An 18,435-nucleotide genomic window follows, 5' to 3' on the forward strand; every position below is an offset into this window, starting at 1 on the left:
CTTGTTTTTCTTTGCATACAATGAGGAGGAGACTTTCTGGGATTTTAAACACTTCCAGCTCTTCAAGAAGGCTGTTTCTCAGACTTTTCAATAATAAAAACTTTCCTTTGAGGAGTGAAGCAACCACAAACTCTTGTATGGAATGACAAAACCCACCAAAGGTAACTCCCATCCATGCTGAGACTGTGCAATGCCACCTTGACTGAGAGGTGATAATGGCCCTGACCAGCCTCACCTGAGACCTCTCTCATCCTGTCCATGTGCCCGGGAGCTCCACTGCAGCTCAGCCCAGGCAGAGGAGCCGCTGGCTAGTGTGGTGCTGTGCCCTGACAGCGAGTAAGCTTTTAAATTTTCATTATTTTACTGTCAAAAGAGCCTGGGTGTCAAACTGTGTTTCAGATTCTGAGACCCCCAAGCAGAATGAGCTCATCCCTCTCAGGTTTGAACATGCTGATGTGTCTGAGGTGAGCAGCCCCTTGTTCTGGTGAGGCCTATGGTATGTTTTTGCTGAGTTGAGGTTGGAGCCTCAGGGGGTGGAGGAATGCTTTCCCCTATGAAGATTCCTCCTTGCATGTTGCTCTGCACAATAATTGTTCATGTTCAGAATTAATGTAACATTCCTGGTTTTTGAAAAGTGAAGCAAGCATAAGATTTACCTCCAATATGTACCTTCAAAGAATGTAAAATTTCTATTGTGAAACAACAGAAAGCCAAAATAAACAAAACCCCCTTTGAAGGATGAGTTAGACTCCCAGAGTTGGGTGTGTTAGTGGCTTATTTAAGCATTTAAAGCTATTTACTTAAGCAGACTCCAATTATTCATGTAGGAGCTCTATCTGGGTGTCAACAGGCTCAGAAGAGACCAAAGGTCAGGCTGCTGTTTTACGTGAGGACAGCAGGCTGCTCTTCAGAGGTTTGATCCTGACACTGTAATTGAGGCATAGCGGAGTCTCACTGAGGAGTGTTGTATCACAGTCTAGCTGGCATTTCTGCACACTCTTTGACTCTGCAATAGTGACCAGGCTACTGTGATAGCCTTGTAGCTAGGGGTTTGGAGACCTGTGCAGAATGAGGGCAGACTTACTGATCCTGCTTGTCAGCCAGTGCTCCGTCTTGGCCAATACCAGTGAGGCATAACCCACTGAAGGAAATCCACCAGAAGGGGAACTGCCTACATCCCATGGGCTGAAGCTGTAGGGGTGTTCTTTAACCTGCTGCCAGGACCAGTGGTACTCAAGGGTTTGTATTACTTCCCTCAGTGCCTCCCTGCTTCTTCTCTTGCTCTTAAGGGACTTTATGGTCTGAGGTGACCCATCCCTCACATTGCCCCTCACAGGGTTTCACAGCATACCCCTCTGGCAGCCAGATTTAGACTTTTGGAGTTTCGGTGAGTTGACAGCTCTGAAGTTAGCAGAAGAGAGACAGGCATAACATGAGTCCAGCTGAAGGTAGGGAAGGAAACAAAACAAAAAGCACAACTTTCCTCTCTGGGTGGGTGTGGGCTGCTACATAGGGTTCAATGCCCTTTTTGCCTCAGGAGCACAGGCTCCTTCCCTGCCTGATAGAGGCAGCCTAATGCCAAATTAATGTGTTATGTATTGCCTGGAAGAGCCTTGACCCTGCTGGAAGCTGACTCATGTGATCTTGGTCCTTAGATTTGCTGAGAGTTGCCCTGCAAAATGGCCAGCTGCCTCTGAACAAGTGAGAGAAACTGTGCCACTTCTTTGACCCTTGGATGGGCAATGAAATGTCATTGTCACTTGGCTTTCCAAAGGTAGAGGCTAATAGGTTTTATGGCTGCTGAGTTATCAATTTTTAGGATATAAAGGGGAAAAAAGAAGACAATTTCTTTCTTCACAGTCTAAAGATCTAACAAACAGCACTGCGAGATTATCAGTTCATACAGGTGCTTACCATGAAGCTATTGTTAGGTGTATTGTTCTTTTGGTTGCTCTCCTCAGAAGGTAAGTTTCAAAAGGCTCTTTGAAAATTTGAGTTGCGCAGTATTTGGGAATCTCTATTTTTGGTTGTTGCAAGGTGGGTGTATAGCAGGAGTTTTAGAAGGAGGATGAAGAAAATCTGTGAGTGAAACTGTGATCTTGCATGTAATTTTGCATATGTTTGATCGTTTTTTTGACAAAGATGCATGCATTGGTTTACGCTGTTCTGGGGATGAACTGTGTCTTAGGGCAGGCACTAAAACTTTCTGGTGAGAAAAACATCATCAAATAATTAGACTAACAGTGAGATCTGTGCCAAAATGATGCAGAAATCTAAGCAAGGGACAGAGATTTCCTCTGAATTTATAACTATGATCATCTTCTCTTTAGTGATAGAAGATTGTCTGAATGGTTAGGCAGCATCCTGTCTTTCAAGGCATTGTTGTTCAGATTGCTGCAAGTTTCATGGTAGGGGAAGCCTTTTTTCCCTATACTGGGTCTCCAAAGTCCATGTTTGGTGCCAGATGCCAGTTTTGTAGGTACTCTAGGACTGAAAATATTGTGTATGTTTTGGCTTTATTGGCTTTATGCTTCAGCGCTCTGCTTGTAAGAAAATAATGGTAAATAGTAATAGTGCTTTGCCTTAACAGTAGGCTGTGATGATAAATATCTTCAGATATCAGGTGCTCTGACAACTGTTAGGATGCTTTTGGTTCCTTAAATAATCAGAAGAAATTATTGTATCTGAGCTTTTTAATTTATGGAAAAAGATGCATGGGGGCTGCAGTTCCTCTGAAAACTTGATGCAGGAAAAAATGTGGATTGATAGCAGCCTGTAAAAATTATTTGTTGAAACAGATTAATTATAAGAGCAAGGGTGGAAGAAATAAGAATATTTCTCCCAAATTTTGGGGAAATTTTCAGAAAATTTTTTTTTGTTGAGAAAATTGAAAATACAAGCTAGAAATATTCAACGGTAGAGTAAGGGAGTAACTATAATATTGGGAGCTGCAGGAGTTTAAAAAGTAATCCTGTGGAAAGCATAAATCCAAAACAAACTAAGAAAACTGATTAGGTTAAAATGTAAATAGCCAAGCCAAAAATTAATCTGAGGGGAAACAATGAATCATTGTTGAAGGAGTGAAAATCAATAAATCCTTTTTCAAATTCATGTGAAATATGGAGTCTGCAGGCCTGACTGTTGTATAAAAAAAGGCTGAAACCTGACAATTTCTTTTTTCTTTGATGTTCTCCGTATAACAGCTTAAAAAAGGTCTTGCACTCGGAGCCTTTCAGCAAAGGGGGCAAGAGGAGTAGCAGTTAAATCCTTGAACAAACTGATGGAAAATAGTAAAAGAACTGCCAGAATTAGATGGTATCCACTCAAGGGAGTGAGCCAAGTAGAAATATGACCATGTCCTTTGTAGTAGCTGTGATGCTCATGTTGATCTGGATTGTAACGTGGGCTCTCCACATATTCAGAACTGATCTGGATAAGGGGGCATTCTAGCTTGCTGATGCAAAACTATTCAGGATGCTCAGAATGAGAACTTAGGACCAAGCTTTCCCCTTATATATTACTTCTATCTATGTGTAAACAATGATGAATTCTAAATAGAATCATGGAATCAGCCGGGTTGGAAAAGACCTCAGAGATCATCAAGTCCAACCTTTGATCCAACACTGCCATGGTTACTAGACCATGGCACTAAGTGCCACATCCACTCTCATCTTAAAAACCTCCAGGGATGGAGAATCCACGACCTCCCTGGGCAGCCAATTCCAATGGCTGATTACTAAAAATTACTAAAAAATTTCTTCCTAATATCCAACCTAAACCTCCCCTGGCAGAGCTTAAGATCATGCCCTCTTGTCTTACTGAGAGCTGCCCGGGAGAAGAGACCAACCCCCACCTGGCTACAACCTCCTTTCAGGGAGTTGTAGACAGTGATGAGGTCTCCCCTGAGCCTCCTCTTCTCCAGGCTGAACAACCCCGGCTCCCTCAGCCTCTCCTCATAGGACTTGTGCTCGAGTCCCTTCACCAGCCTTGTTGCTCTCCTCTGGACCTGCTCCAGCACCTCAATATCCTTCCTGAACTGAGGGGCCCAGAACTGGACACAGTACTTGAGGTGTGGCCTCACCAGTGCTGAGTACAGGGGAAGAATCACTTCTCTGGGCCTGTTGGCCACACTGTTCCTGATCCAGGCCAGGATGCCATTGGCCTTCTTGGCCACCTGGGCACACTGCTGGCTCATGTTCAGCTTCCTGTCAATCCAAACTCCCAGGTCCCTTTCTGCCTGGCTGCTCTCCAGCCACTCTGTCCCCAGCCTGTAGCGCTGCATGGGGTTGTTGTGACCAAAGTGCAGGACCTGGCACTTGGCCTTGTTGAACCTCATCCCGTTGGAATCAGCCCAACTCTCCAACCTATCCAGGTCCCTCTGCAGAGCCCTCCTGCCTTCCAGCTGATCGACACTCCCCCCCAACTTGGTGTCATCTGCAAATTTGCTAATGGTGGACTCAATCCCCTCATCCAGATCATCAATAAAGATATTGAACAGAACTGGGCCCAACACTGATCCCTGGGGGACACCACTAGTGACCAGCTGCCAACTGGATGCAGCCAGTTCACCGTTCACCACCACTCTCTGGGCCCAGCCCTCCAGCCAGTTCCTAACCCAGCAGAGAGTGCCCCTGTCCAAGCCGTGGGCTGCCAGCTTTTCCAGGAGTATGCTGTGGGAGACGGTGTCAAAGGCCTTGCTGAAGTCCAGATAGACACATCCACAGCCTTCCCCTCATCCACCAGGTGGGTCACCTGATCATAAAAGGAGATCAGGTTGGTCAGACAGGACTTGCCCTTCCTATACCCATGCTGGCTGGGTCTGATCCCTTGTCCATCCTGTAGGTGCTGTGTGATTGCACTTAGGATGATCTGCTCCATAACCTTGCCAGGCACTGAGGTCAGGCTGACGGGCCTGTAGTTTCCCAGGTCCTCCTTGCAGCCCTTTTTGTGGATCAGCGTGACATTTGCCAACTTCCAATCATCTGGGACCTCCCCAGTGAGCCAGGACTGTTGGTAAATGATGGAGAGCGGCTTGGCAAGCTCTCCTGCCAGCTCCCTCATCACCCTAGGATGGATCCCATCTGGTCCCATAGACTTGTGCGGATCCAAGTGGCTCAGCAGGTCGCTAACTATTTCCTCCTGGATTACAGGGAGGGTATTTGGCTTCCTGTCTCTGTCTACCAGTTCCGGGAGCCAGTTGTCCTGAAGACAACCTGTCTTACTGTTGAAAACTGAGGGAAAGAAGGTGATAAGTACCTCAGCCTTTTCCTCATCTTTGGTGACTGTGTTCCCCCCCATGTCCAGGTTGAGTTCAGATTGCGCCTTTGTCTCTCTAATTTTCTTTCTGTATGATCTAACTATATTCCTAAACTCTTCATAAGTAGCCAGACCTTTTTTCCATAGTCAGTAAGCTCTCTTTTTTCCCCTAATTTCCTCCAAAATCTCCCTGTTCAACCAGGCAGGCCATCTTCCCCTCCAGCTTGCCTTTCAGCACACTGGGACAGCCTGCTCCTGTGCATTCAAGACTTCCTTCTTGAAGTACGTCCATCCCTCCTGGACCCCTTTGTTTTCAAGGGCTGTTTCCCAAGGTACCATCTGAACCAGTCTTCTGAATAGGCCAAAAAGATAGATACTGCTTGATCCCAGAACATAGCTATCTGAAAACATAAGTGCTAGCCACGATCAGAGAGACAAATAATTTAATGAGTCAGAGGGAGAACAGCATAAAACCTGTGTTACTGCTGCTGGGTACAGGGCCATAGTTCACCTGCATCTTGACAGTTGTCTAGACTTTTCATCTCAAAAAAGATGTGGAAAAACCTAGGAGGAGGATAAAGGGGAAGAAACAACTTCTACATGAGATCAAAGAGACTGACTCTTCAGCCTGGAAGAATGGATAGGTATATGATAAAGACATACAGGCACATGGAAAATGGTAAATTTTGCAGAAATAGGGAAATGACTACTCTTTACAAGAACAACAAGAAAACAGGTCATGTTATTAACAAGTGAGAAGTACTTTTTTTTCAATATTTAAATGATAAAACACCCTTGCCAAAAGTGTGAAAGTGTTAGAAAAACAAATCGGCAGATCCATGGAAGAAGGGTCTCAGGTTGTTCTTCAACATTAAGTTATTCCTTTCTCAGGGAGCACAATAGCACAGATAGTTAGGAGGACAGTTATAGAATATAACTGTTGTTATATGGAAGTATATCTGTTTTCCCTATTCTCTGCCTAAGTATCTACATTTGGATGTTGTCAGAGGCAGAATTCTAGATTAGATGGACTTTCAGTCTTATATAGTAAAACTGTTCCCCCAACTCCTTGAATCCTGGAAACTGGAATTGGATCCTGTTTCTCCCTCGATGTAACCTGTGGAACTATTTTCAAATACAGTTGAAATTAGTGTTAAAATTCTCAAAGATACTGAGCTTCTACAATAGATTTGTGTGATGTAGGGAAGTCCCTCATTGCTCATGCCTCCAGTATCTCAAACAGAACTGGGTTCTGGTTATTGTCCTGAGTAACGCATCATCAGAAAACATGGATTGAACAGGCAGAAATTTTAAATAAAATGTCACACAACAGTCAGGCAGCAACTGTCTCAATCTTCTACCAACCACAATAAAAATAATATAAATTTGCAAATAGCTCATGGTTGAAACCCAAGTGGCAAAAATAACCTCCGTATGGAAGTTGCTGACAGTTATTGAATATGGTCACGTAGTGTGGCATAGGAGAGACAGGCTGAGGTGGTCATGGGGAGCAGTATGGCTTCTGTCAGCACACTGACCTCTGTATGCACCTATGTCCACAGAGGCTGCCCAGAGCTCTCTGCTTGTGCCAGGCACATCACCTCCTTGCAGTGGGATCACTGCTGGCTCCACTACACCTGCTGGGCTGAGCTGGCTCTGCATCTACTCTGTCAGTGATATGGAAAAAAAGATGTACAAGCCAGAAGTACTCAGCAGGGCTAAATATTCCAGAAATAGCTCCTGGATGTTAAAGGGCAATTATTCTAAGCACAGCAAGACCCTTCATGAGCATGCTTTGAAGTTTAGCTGACCTAGGCCTTGTGGCCACCTTTGTGGAAATTTTAGGATAAACCAAAATCTATGTGTGTAAATCCAAGTATAATCTCAAGGGAAGAGAATAATGTTTACTGAAATAGCTATAGGCCCAACTTTTGGCACCACAGGCTATATTGTCTGCTAACACTCTCCACTAAGTGAAGAAATCGCAGCTGTTTCTGTATCACTATGGCAAGCTCGCAAAGGTGTGATGCTCCCTGACTATGGAAGATGTAGATTAATGTGAATTGCTCCTTTCTAAGGAGTTTCACCTTGCACATGTTCAAATCACCCTAAATTTGGACAGAATAAGACTACAGCAATATATGAAATGTGCTGAAGGGGAAAACAGTTAGAGAAGGCCTGTGGAGGATATAGTTGGTTGAGGAGATCTGCAAGCAGTTTGTCACCTGTGCCTATGAATTTGTTGCATTCCACTAATTTCAACAGGTCTCATCTGCTTATGACAACTAAAAGGTTATTCTAGCATAGCAAAAACAAAGGACATTTGTTTGGTTGTTGGGATGAGCCTCAACTTGGGAAAGTAGGGCAGATGAGAAAGGTGCCTCCTCTCAGGATTCTGTGGTTTTAGGTATATTTAGCCTTCTGAAACTTTTTTGCTATGGTAAAAAAATATAATTCATTCTTTTAATGTTTTTAAGGTAATGCAGATGATCTGGAAGAATATGGAAAACTAGAGGTAAAGTATGAGCACAGCTTCCTTTTCTTCCTATTTTCAATACCTGTCATTACTTCTCAGGCTGTTGCTTCTTCTGAGCCAGGCAGAAGAAGAAAAGATACAGCCTGGTGCCCTAAACTGCTTCTGCAAAGAGTAAATGTGAAGTGAACGAGTTGGCAATGTGATAGTGCAGCTGCAAGATTACAGTACCTAGTCAGGAAATAAGGTTTTCTCTGAGCAATGTTTGTTATTAGGTTATACCTTCTGTATGTCGGTCGATTGTGGTTAGCACTTCTTCCTAGATGCTCTGTTGCTCTTCTACAAACAACAAGACTAAACTCTTCCTTGCTCTTTAATGGTGCAAAGTATGTGCACCATTAAAGTCCACCAGCTGGGCAGTAGGGAGTATGTGGGGACTGTGGTGGCCCCTGTCACAATACTGATTTCACCTTTATGTGGTGATGATGGTCAGCTAGCCAGACATGGCCATAGTAACCCGGGGGCAAGGGGTTGTGTTTCATGTCTCTCTTTAAAGCACTAGATGTTGGGCTATACCTACAGTAAGGATGTAGGATGGCATTGAATAATGTTCCTAGTGGTACTGAGCTGTGTCTCATGCTGAGTGAATAGTACCACTTGCATCCTTGCCTTCTCTGATCACCTGGCCAGGTGTTGCCAGTTATCAAGGAGCCAGAATTGGTTCATTCTGCTTTTCCTGTTGCATATTGAAGATGTAACTTTTTCCAAAATTAGGTGCCCTTTGGCACATGAAGATGTGTGCAATAGCTGTTCTTATGACCTCTTCGAGATTAAGCACTCACTGTTTGCAGCAATCATGTAACAGCATGCATTCAGCACATTTCATTGTTTGCTCCGGCCCAGTTCTGTGGCAGTTGGTAAGAAAACTGAGCAGAAAGTGTTGTTTTGGAACAGTGGATTGAAACCACAGCTGTCTGGATCTGTGTTCCCATGTATTCCTAATAGAGGTGTAATTGTTCTTTAAAATTGTTTACGTGAGTAAAATCTTGGTTCTGTGTGAGAATGGAGCCATAGGACCCCTTTTTCTACAAATTTCCTGGTTAGATTGAAGAAGTTAACTGTATCTGTTTGTCTATGTCAAAGGCTCTAAGAAGCTTGCAGTTTTCATGTGAGCAGGGGACGTTCCCTGAGACCCCTTCATCTTCAGGTTTGTGTTTAATATTGTCCTTGCTGAGGCTTTCCCTCTCAAAATTATTTGTGAATGGACTGGGGCAGAAATCAGCTGTTTCAGGGGATGCATATGTTTGGGATGTGACTAAAGTGGAGATAGGCTCTATAAAGTCCTTTACCTTTTTGTTCTATTCATGATTTCTTTCCTGCTTCACTTTCTTCAGCTGGTAATTGGAGATGCCACTATTACTTAAATCATTCACAGTAGTATTTGTTTTATCTTCTCTTGCTTGATGGTTGAACATTTCAGTGCCTCTAAATACCCAAGGTATTTACTGTATACCCAAGTAAAATTTCTCATCCTCTCTGATGAATTTAAAGCCTGCAATCAAAATGATCATGATGAGTATAGACTTCTTGCATTTTAGCCAATTTTGTTATGTTTTAGTATACTGGTGAATGTAACTTTCTGTCAATATTACTGTTCATTTTTGGTGTTTTTTTTTTTAACCTGAAGTCTTCTTCTTTTCCTCAGTTCATGCTCTAAGGCCAGCTGACATTAAAGCAGTCACTGCAATAGGAAGTTTTCAAAGAGTAAGTACAAGCAGGAAATGTGCTGAACGTGACCCATTTCCTCCATTGTGATGATGAAGCAAGGTGATACAGTTTGGGGTCCCAGTTAGGACGTTCTGGACTTGAATCTTTCCGTGAGCATCAAAGACTTCTGGTGAAAAAATGACTGGAAATACCTGCTGTTCAGTGTTCCAGTATACCCTGAGTCTAAAAATAGCCAGCTGACTTCATGCAGGAGGAAATGTGATCACAGTGCTCTTGCAGAGAACCATGATATTTGATTAGAGTACTTGGATGTGCCTAACAAAGAGTGTAACAGATTGGATAACTGGAAGAAAAAGCTGGGAAAATTCAAACTGGAAAAAGTACAAATTGTTGAGAAATGCAGTATATTTTCCATCTCATTGAGCGTTTTCTATAGAGACTGGTTTCCTATCTAGAAGGCAGAAGGTCTGCAAGGATCACAAAGATTTGCTTCTGATGTATAGATCACTGGGTAAAGTTCTCTTACTGTTCTAATCTAATCTGCAGCCAGAACTGGATGATCTTTACTTGTCTTAATAGTTGAAAGCCAAATTAAAAACATTTAACCACAATTCCCAGGCTTTGAGGAAGTGTAGAAATGCCTGTGGAGCAAAAATTGATAGCTATTGCCAGGGCTGCAGCTATGAAAAATAGGGGAGATTCTCCCTTGTCACTGAACAACTTTAGGCTTTGAGACGGTATTCATCAAGACATGATACTTTTCTATTAGAAAATCAGCACTCCTGGACTCCTTGTGAATAGTGCTTTTGAAGAAAATAATTGTTGTGAATGCAAAGGTGCTTCACCTCTATCAGATGCACCGCTCTTTAGAGCAAGGGCTAATGTCTTTGTTGCTAGTGGATGGTGCCATAGAAAAGCATAAATGATCTTCTTTTCAGGAATGTCTGCTTTCCTAGAGCAAACATATGTCACTGTCTCCTCCTCAAACTCTCTGAAATCAGTGAAGTTCCTCTGTTGATGTCAAGGGTTGTTTTTTTTAACAGACACCATTCTGGCTGAGTGCCATCCGTGTAAATTATGTAAATTACTTCAGGTCGTGTCCTTTGTTGAAAAAGAGTAGAACTAGGTACAGAGAAATTTGGTTTAGAACAGCATTTCATTTGATGGCATTTGATTTCAGCTATTTAAACTTTATTTGAAGCCATATGTAAAAAAACCATTAATGAAAGCAGAAACTAAGAAAGGATTACAAGACTATGAAAATACACTGTAATAAGGAAGCTTTGGAAAATAATTTAAGTCTGTGACTGATTACAACACAGTGGAGAAGAATATGTAGAAAACAATACTATCTATAACAGGAGTGGAACACGATAGGGGAACAGCACATGTAGGTCTAGTTTACACTTTGTTGCTTAATGTTATTCTTATTGCTTCTTTGTTCACAGACACCAGGATCTGTTGAGGATTTACTCCAAAGGTAACAATAAACTGTTAGTATTTACAAGTGTCATTATACTAATCTATACAGTATCACAGTGCAGGAATTAGGTCCAAGCAATTCTTATTATTGTTTTCTAGAGAGGAGGAGAAAGTCTATTTAAAATATAAAGGATTTTGAGACACTGTAACTTTCTCTGACCTTAGGTAACAGAAATTCTTTGTACTTATGCAAGATATAGAAGTAACTCAGGGTTGCAATAACCTTGATTAAGAATCATTGCTACATGATGAATCCTAGGTAATAAATATCATAATTCACTAGTTAGAGACCAGAAAGTAGGGATTTTTCAAAGCAAAGAAAGAACCCAGGAGTCCTGATACCCTGACCTCTGTTTGAGTGATTCCCAGTGCTTCATGGACAAGCATTACCCTGTTTTCTTCCATGCCCCCTTAACAGATCTAAATCAATGAATGAACATAATGCTAAACCTTGTAGTTGAAAGTCTGTGTAGCTCTTGAATCACAGCATTCCAGATGAGGATTTAGCCATGCCCAGATAAACTTTAAAAGGCTAATTTTTCTTATAATTGCATAAACATCTGTGTCCACTTCTATCTGGGTTTACACAGAGAGGTCCCTGCATTACTTGTACTTATGCATAAGCACAAGTACTGCAACATGCAGAGCTTAAAAATGAGATCTAAGACAGTGTTCTTACTCAGCAGTAGCTGATGACATGACAGTTTTCGGGAAAGAAAGGCCCCATTCTTACTTCCAGCAGCTGCCATGAATACACACTCTGAGATGGAGCATAAGTAATAAGAAATTGCGGCTGTGCTGTAATAGAATTTTTCTTTGAGAAATGGAATAACAGGAACTTCCTGTTTTCTCTCCCCTTTCTATAGCACAGGAAAGAGCTTCCTTGAAGTAAGCGTGAAAACTTTAGCAGGTGCGTCTTTCTGTCACACTTAAAACTTGAGCAAATTGATTTAACAGCTCGCTGGCAGGAGCTCCAGGCTCTGCTGGGCTGCAGAGCAGGTGCAGCACAAGCACACTGCAGGCGAGTAAGGGACACCTGAGGGATGGTGTAGCTGGGGGACATGAGTACAGTCAGCCTGGGTTACCTATGCTGGCTTCAGAGAGACTGTCTGGGTAGGCAAATAGCAGTGAAGAAGGCGTGCCACAGGCTGCTGCAAGATTCTTAAATGCCCAGCTGGGGGTTTTGGGCTGCTATTACTACCCATGATACAGACTCTACAGGTGTGTGCTTGCTGCCCATGCTAGCCCAGTGAAATCCTATGTGGGTTTGCCTGTCCAGTGCTGCCTGTGTTTAGGATTTACACTGAGGCTGCCAAAGATGCACCACATCTCTGAATTCATCACCTATCAGCTGGTTCCAGCTGGCTCTGAAGGCAGCCTTTACTTGTTTGAAGGACAGTGCAAGTAAAACCTTCAGGTCCACTGAAATGCTGAGTAACATATAGTTCCATGATCCTCCTCTCCAAACCATCTTCCTAGTGTCTTAACTCTTCGACATCACCTCTATTTCCCTGTGAAAGGGGTTTAAAACCTGGCAACTCATCAGCTCTTCAGGAGGCTGTCTCTGCAGCCCTTTCCAGTAGCTTCATTTCTACAGCTGCCTGTATTTAAGTCCACCTACACTACTTGAGAGATGGGAATGGAGGTTTCTGCCCTGTGTCTGGAGGCAAACTCAGGCATGAAGACTTGACTTCTAAAGGTGAAGAGCAAAACCAGGAAGAACAGCTGCAGAGGGCCTTGGGCGTACCTCTCACGTCTGCCAAAAGATCACTAGGCTTTACGTGTCTGGCTGTTCTAGTTCTGTTGGGTTTATAATGAAACAGCAGAGTAGCAGTCCGTTGGATGCAGAAATCACCTAACCTGTGTTGTGTCATTCAGTTCTCATTAGCAGTTTTAATCCCACGGTCCTACACCTGTCCCCTCTGCCTGACACAATGGGAGCAACGTCAGACAGTCAAGCCATGTAAGTCTGAGGGGCTTTTGGCTGGGCAGTTTTACAGCTGATTTACAGATTTACAGCTAGAAATGTGGAGGATGGAAGCCTTTGATGCTGGAGCACTTCAATGGACACAGAATATGTTCAGTACCAGCAGAGGCTGCATAAACAATCCAGGGACAGACCCTGCCACTGTCGCTCAATTTCCACCTCTCAGAATCAGGACAAACAAAGCCCAGTGTGTGCTTTGGGGTCTGGATCACCTGACTTAACATCAGGTCTCCTCTTTACCACTGCAAAATAAATTTTTGGCTCAAATAGAGTGAGAGATGTGCCTACCAAGCTGTGTCTGCTGTTTTCACCTAAGTGCACATGTCTGAAAGTTAAATACTTGAATATGAGCTAATCACCTCAGGCTCTCTTTGTAGCACAGATGTCTAATCTTAACACATTTAGGAGAGAAAAGATTAATCCAACCTGAAGCCTTAAATGTCCTTTGATTTAATGGTAAAAAATCAGCCTAAGCTTTATCCTTACTGATGTTTTCATAGTTTCTCTCTTCCTTTCTGCTTTTCAGAGACCTCCTGCATCAAGCTAAAGAAATAGTGGAGCTCATGAAAGAGAATCAGGTTTGTTTAAAGCACAGGACAATTCAGAAAACATGGTGTTGAAGCAGAAAAAGGCAGAAAAGTGATTTAATGCTTTAAACAGCTCTCGAAAATCTTTTCAAAACAGAAAATGCTGTTTCTTGAGGTTAATAGACTTTGGTCTTTCTGTGCCTTTCAAGTAAAGAGTTTTTGTTCTTGAAAGTATCCTACCTTGTTTACATTTGTAAGAGTGGCTGAAGAGCTTGGTAGGGAAGCCAATATGTTTATTTTCTATTGGCTAAGGATGTGAGACCTCTGCTAGCTACACTCTGTAACTGTGCCAGTGTTTCTGAGAAGCCAACCCAAAATAATAATTCTTAGTATTTGTCTCTTCAGTTCTTTTTTGGTCTTTCAAGAGCATATTTGCAAAAAGGACAGTAAAGGCCTAGATATGCTTTGGCTGATGCTGGTGAGAGCTTGAATTATCACTCATGGCTAAGTGCTTTGTAAATCCCATCCTGGAGTTTTAAGCATTCATTTTTCTTTTATTCATAACCACAAGGCATGTTATTTTGTAAAATAGTCTTGAAATAATGGGAAAATGTAATTGCCAAGGCAATTCTGCTGCTGGCTCTTCACTCTACAGGGAGCCCATCAGACTGTTTGTATGTGGATTTGGCATACATTTCTGTGGAACTTTGTGGTTCTAACCAATGCTCTTCAAGAGTGTTGAGAATTGACTAATAAATATAGCACAAGCAAGCAGGGCTCTAGCTCTCAGATTTTTAACTCCAGTCTATATCCCACTGATGTAATCCATTCTCAGCAGTTCAGGAACCTTAATCCTATTGGTAAACTGCAACAGTGATATAAAGAAGCAACATCAAGCTTTGTGCTAAGTTGTTCATGCCCATTTTTCCAATAGTCTCCACTGGCAACAGCAATTTCAGGCTCTATCCTGAGCTCTTTGTAGATGTGCATTCAGCAGCATCTGATGATTGCAGCACTTGCTGCCTAACCATCCATTTACTGCCTCCTCTAGGGAAAAGCTGGATGGATTGTCAAATGGAAGGGATTGAGATGGCCAGGGATGGGCTGTGGACTACTGCTTGGTCTTGCTGATTTAAAGCTAAAGCATGTCATGTGTGAGAAAGGAAAATAGCAAATATATCTGCTATCATCCTATTCCTTAATTTTTTTTCCTTCCAGTTGATGGACTTCCAGAATGACTGGAAACTAATCACAGTGTTTTTTAGTGCTGAAAACCCACGTTCCTCCTGTGCTTCCACACAACTGGTAAGTGTTTAGTGGGGTGGTTTAGCAGTCAAGGCAGATGGTTAAGATACTTTCCCATACTCTGCTGTCTGCCACAGTGAACTAAAGGAGTAGATAGGTCTGGGATGTTGGAATGGTTCTATCCAGTGATGTAAGCTCCTGACACACTGTGTTTTGTATTTATATACATCTATACTTAATTTGTCATCTCAAATCTGAGATGCCTTAGTGGAACAACTGTTTTCCACCTTCAAGTAGAAAGATACTTTTTTTTTTCACATCCCTGTCTTTTTTTATATATATGTCAAGTTGTCTATTTGTAGGCAGTTAAATTAGTTCCATGTTATTGTTGTTGGCTAAGGCTGAATTCTGACTGTAGTGGTTCTTAATAACCCTTCAGTACACAGCTCAACACACAGGGTTTGTGACTTACAGGCAATGGATAACTTTGTTTTTTCTACTAGTGTTGATGGCATTTCTCCTCTCATTTACAGAAGAACTGCACATTGGAAAACCTGGAACAACTTAAAGCTGTCTTGGATTTCTTGTATAAAAAGGTAAGATGTATTCATCAACCCTGAATAGCTGAATCCTTTGTGTATTTTTCTGGTCTCCCTTACTAGACTAGGGCTGGTACCACTCTTCATGCGGCTTAGAACATTGGTTTCATTGACTCCAACTCACTGGCCTTGTTTGTTTTCACTAAGTGTGTTACTCACGCTTTTAAAAAACTGATACATGCAAACAGAAAGAAGGGATGGGTAACTGCTCTATTTTACGACACAATTTGCAAATCTTTCTTTAAGTAATTTTTAAGTACTTACATTTTTAAGTAATTTTTAAAGTAATTTTAAAGTAATGTCTATGAAAAATGGAGTACATCTGTCTAGGCCTGAAAGTCATGCTTAACAGGACTGTTGGTGAAAACAATTGATAGTTAATTACTGGATGTGTGGAACAGGTAGGCAGTGTACAGGCAGCTAACTACATGGTGATGACTTTTACAGACCAGGGAAAACACATATTAAAATAAGTATAATGGATCTTTTTTCCTATTATGTGTTCATTTTAAGATCTCAGCCTTTCTAAAGGTTTTCTAGCTGGCTGAGAAAAGAATTATCTGTTTATCTAGGATGGTTTCTGGGAAGCATTCTGCGGTGTGTCTTGGTCTGCTAACGAATAGTAGACTAGACAAGGATAGATCACTACTAAAGCAGATTATGAACTGTTTATCTGAATTATTTCAATAGTATTTTCCAATAATTTTGTTTTGCTGCATTGAAGGCCTACAGCGTATTCTAAACCTGTTACAGTTTGATTGCATCAGGCCACAAGCACTTGTTTTTCTCCAGCTGACTTCAACAAATACTGTGCATGGATGAAGTTCCACCCACGTATTCTCTTCAAATTCTCTCCACTATTATTTCCAGAATTTGTTTATGCGCACTTGTAAAAATGAAATATCATAAATAACAAAAAGCTGCTTTCTGCTTGGGGGAGAGGTGAGGTGGGTTGCATGAGTGCTTGTGCTATTATGCAGCATGTTTCATCCCCAGCTTTGCATTGGTATGTTGCCACATAAATAGTAGTTCCTAGTTCATTTGAGTTTAAATTAGTTGGCTGTTGGCCATTTTGATTATGTAAAATTAATTGTTATGTCTCAGTCAAGATGTCATGGTCACAAGTACTTCATAAATGATGATCCTAGATGGCAGGCACAGGAGCAGAATTCAGGGCAGAATTGGCAAAGATCATTGATTTTATGCAGGCAGAATCCCAGGCTTGGGAAGCTGTAGACATGATCTACTGTTATTGCTACTTGCTGATCTTTAATTGCAAAAATAGCATGATTAATTTTTACTTTATTACTGCAGGTTCCAAAGGCCTTCGTAAATCTAGTGGATTCCACTGAGCTCACAACAGCCTCTCCTGCATGGCAAGATTACAGTAATGCCAGGTAGCAGGTTTCTTTAAATTCTGTCTCCTGCTGATGTTCAACACATAGCTATGTATATGTATTGATTTTATAACTGAGTTAGAGTCTTCTGAACAGTTTTTCTGCCCTTAATACAAAAGTATGTAAAAGATTTTAAATCTTCACTTTGTTTCTGATAAACTCTTTCAGAAAGGTATTTTTTTACTAGGAAGAGTAGGTGCTTTTAATCCTGTCAAGTTGGATAGCATATTTAAATAGTGGGTCAAAGTGAGTGGAAAAAGAGAAAGCATTGATGCTGTACGAGCTCTGTTCACCAAGAGCTAAAGCATCAGTGTGTTATCAACAGTTTTAGCCACAAATCCAAAACACAGTATGGTCTGCTATGAAGAAAGTTAACTCCATCCCAGCCAGACCCAGTACTGAGATTATGGTCAGGAGGGTGCACAGTCTAGCTACCCTCAGTTCTTTATTCACTATATATTCACTATATATATACTATTTCTGTTCTGCAATTCTCAAGTAAAAAACACTGTAGGCACTTCAGAAGTTCAAGTTTCTAGATACCCGTGTTCACACAATGAGTAACTGATCTTACAGGACATTGTTAGGCTATTGGAAAGCTACTACTTGAGCTTAGGATATGGTAGGATGGATAACATCCAACTTGTCAGTTCCTTATGATAACTGCATCCATCTCTCTCCCTTTCTCAGTACTTTGTAACAAGCGTGTGAGTAGTTTGTCCTGATTTAGTATGGAGTAGGAGTGTGCACATGGGCTGTTATGGTGGAGTAGTTTACAGCTGATGAGATTACACTCCATCTTACTCCACAGTAATTTTTTTTCCTGTGCTCGTGGCATAAGACACCATACGTACTATTATAGTCATCCTGAAGTGTTTCACAAGCTTTGCATGTGTACAATCTTGGAGACTTTCTGGTGGAAAGGGGGAAGAGGTCTGGCTGCCATGTAACCGTGTACTTAACAACAAGTACAAGCAGAGGAGAAGCTTTCCTGGTCAAAAGTGACTACATGGAACACTCTACTTATTTCTCCTGCACAGGCCTTAGAGGGAAAAATGTGAGAAATGTGGAAAAGATGGATTTAGGAATAAAGACCTTGCCATGTACTGAAGGTTTTAAAAATAAAATTAAATAAATCTGGTTTTTTCCTCTGAAAACTTTTTATATTTCCTTTTTTATTTAAGGCAATTTGCTTTCTCATTGTCAGCATGCTGTGTTCATAGCTGTGTTTATCTGGTTGAACAGTTCCACCAGTTTGCAAGTCTTGTACTTTGCTGTTTGGTAAACTTAACCTCCGTCACAGAACTTCTCCCAGATAAGATCCTCAGCTTTTGACCACTAAGTCCTCATTTTGAACTGTGCTTTGAGGAAAAAGCATAAGCCCATACAAAAATAGGAAATTTCAGGAGTCCAAGAGGATATCAGTGGTTGACAATCCCAGTCCCATGTCAGTACTGAACTTTAGGCGTTGAAGTGTGGGACACAATAATGATTTAAAGTTCCTTCCCTTATTAGTTTCTTACTAACTAGAAGTGTCTGCACTAAAAGTAATGCAGGAACCCTGTTTTTAGTCATGTAATTCTCTTCATGTATTTTATGAGGTTCTTCTATTAGGCTTGGGTAAGATTCTGGTCCTGAGTTGGTAATTCTTTCACTCACAAGTAGTGATAATAGCACTTTAACAGAAAACTCTCATTTTATGGGTTTAGCTAGAGTTCTGGGAAAAAACAAGAATCTGATC

General features: G+C 41.6%; 1 protein-coding gene and 1 long non-coding RNA gene across 2 annotated transcripts in view; both read left to right on the plus strand.

Annotated features, from left to right (window-relative positions):
- The first annotated feature begins 8,897 nt into the window (after nt 1-8,897).
- On the plus strand, nt 8,898-10,937 carry LOC113966815. The gene is made up of 3 exons (XR_003533970.1): nt 8,898-8,936; nt 9,435-9,493; nt 10,906-10,937. It is a non-coding gene; the product is annotated as an uncharacterized LOC113966815 (long non-coding RNA).
- An 886-nt stretch (nt 10,938-11,823) lies between these two features.
- PLB1 (phospholipase B1) overlaps nt 11,824-18,435 on the plus strand; it is a 37,983-nt gene continuing 31,371 nt past the window's right edge. Inside the window, exons 1-6 of the mRNA XM_027681676.1 lie at nt 11,824-11,849; nt 12,818-12,902; nt 13,453-13,504; nt 14,672-14,758; nt 15,232-15,294; nt 16,612-16,694. Coding sequence (XP_027537477.1) covers nt 12,874-12,902; nt 13,453-13,504; nt 14,672-14,758; nt 15,232-15,294; nt 16,612-16,694 — 314 coding nt within the window. The 5' untranslated portion in view covers nt 11,824-11,849; nt 12,818-12,873. The remainder of the gene's footprint in view (nt 11,850-12,817; nt 12,903-13,452; nt 13,505-14,671; nt 14,759-15,231; nt 15,295-16,611; nt 16,695-18,435) is intronic.

The sequence above is a fragment of the Neopelma chrysocephalum genome, unplaced genomic scaffold (genome assembly GCF_003984885.1).
Source record: "Neopelma chrysocephalum unplaced genomic scaffold, ASM398488v2 Primary Assembly neopelma1_61b, whole genome shotgun sequence".
NCBI lineage: Eukaryota > Metazoa > Chordata > Aves > Passeriformes > Pipridae > Neopelma > Neopelma chrysocephalum.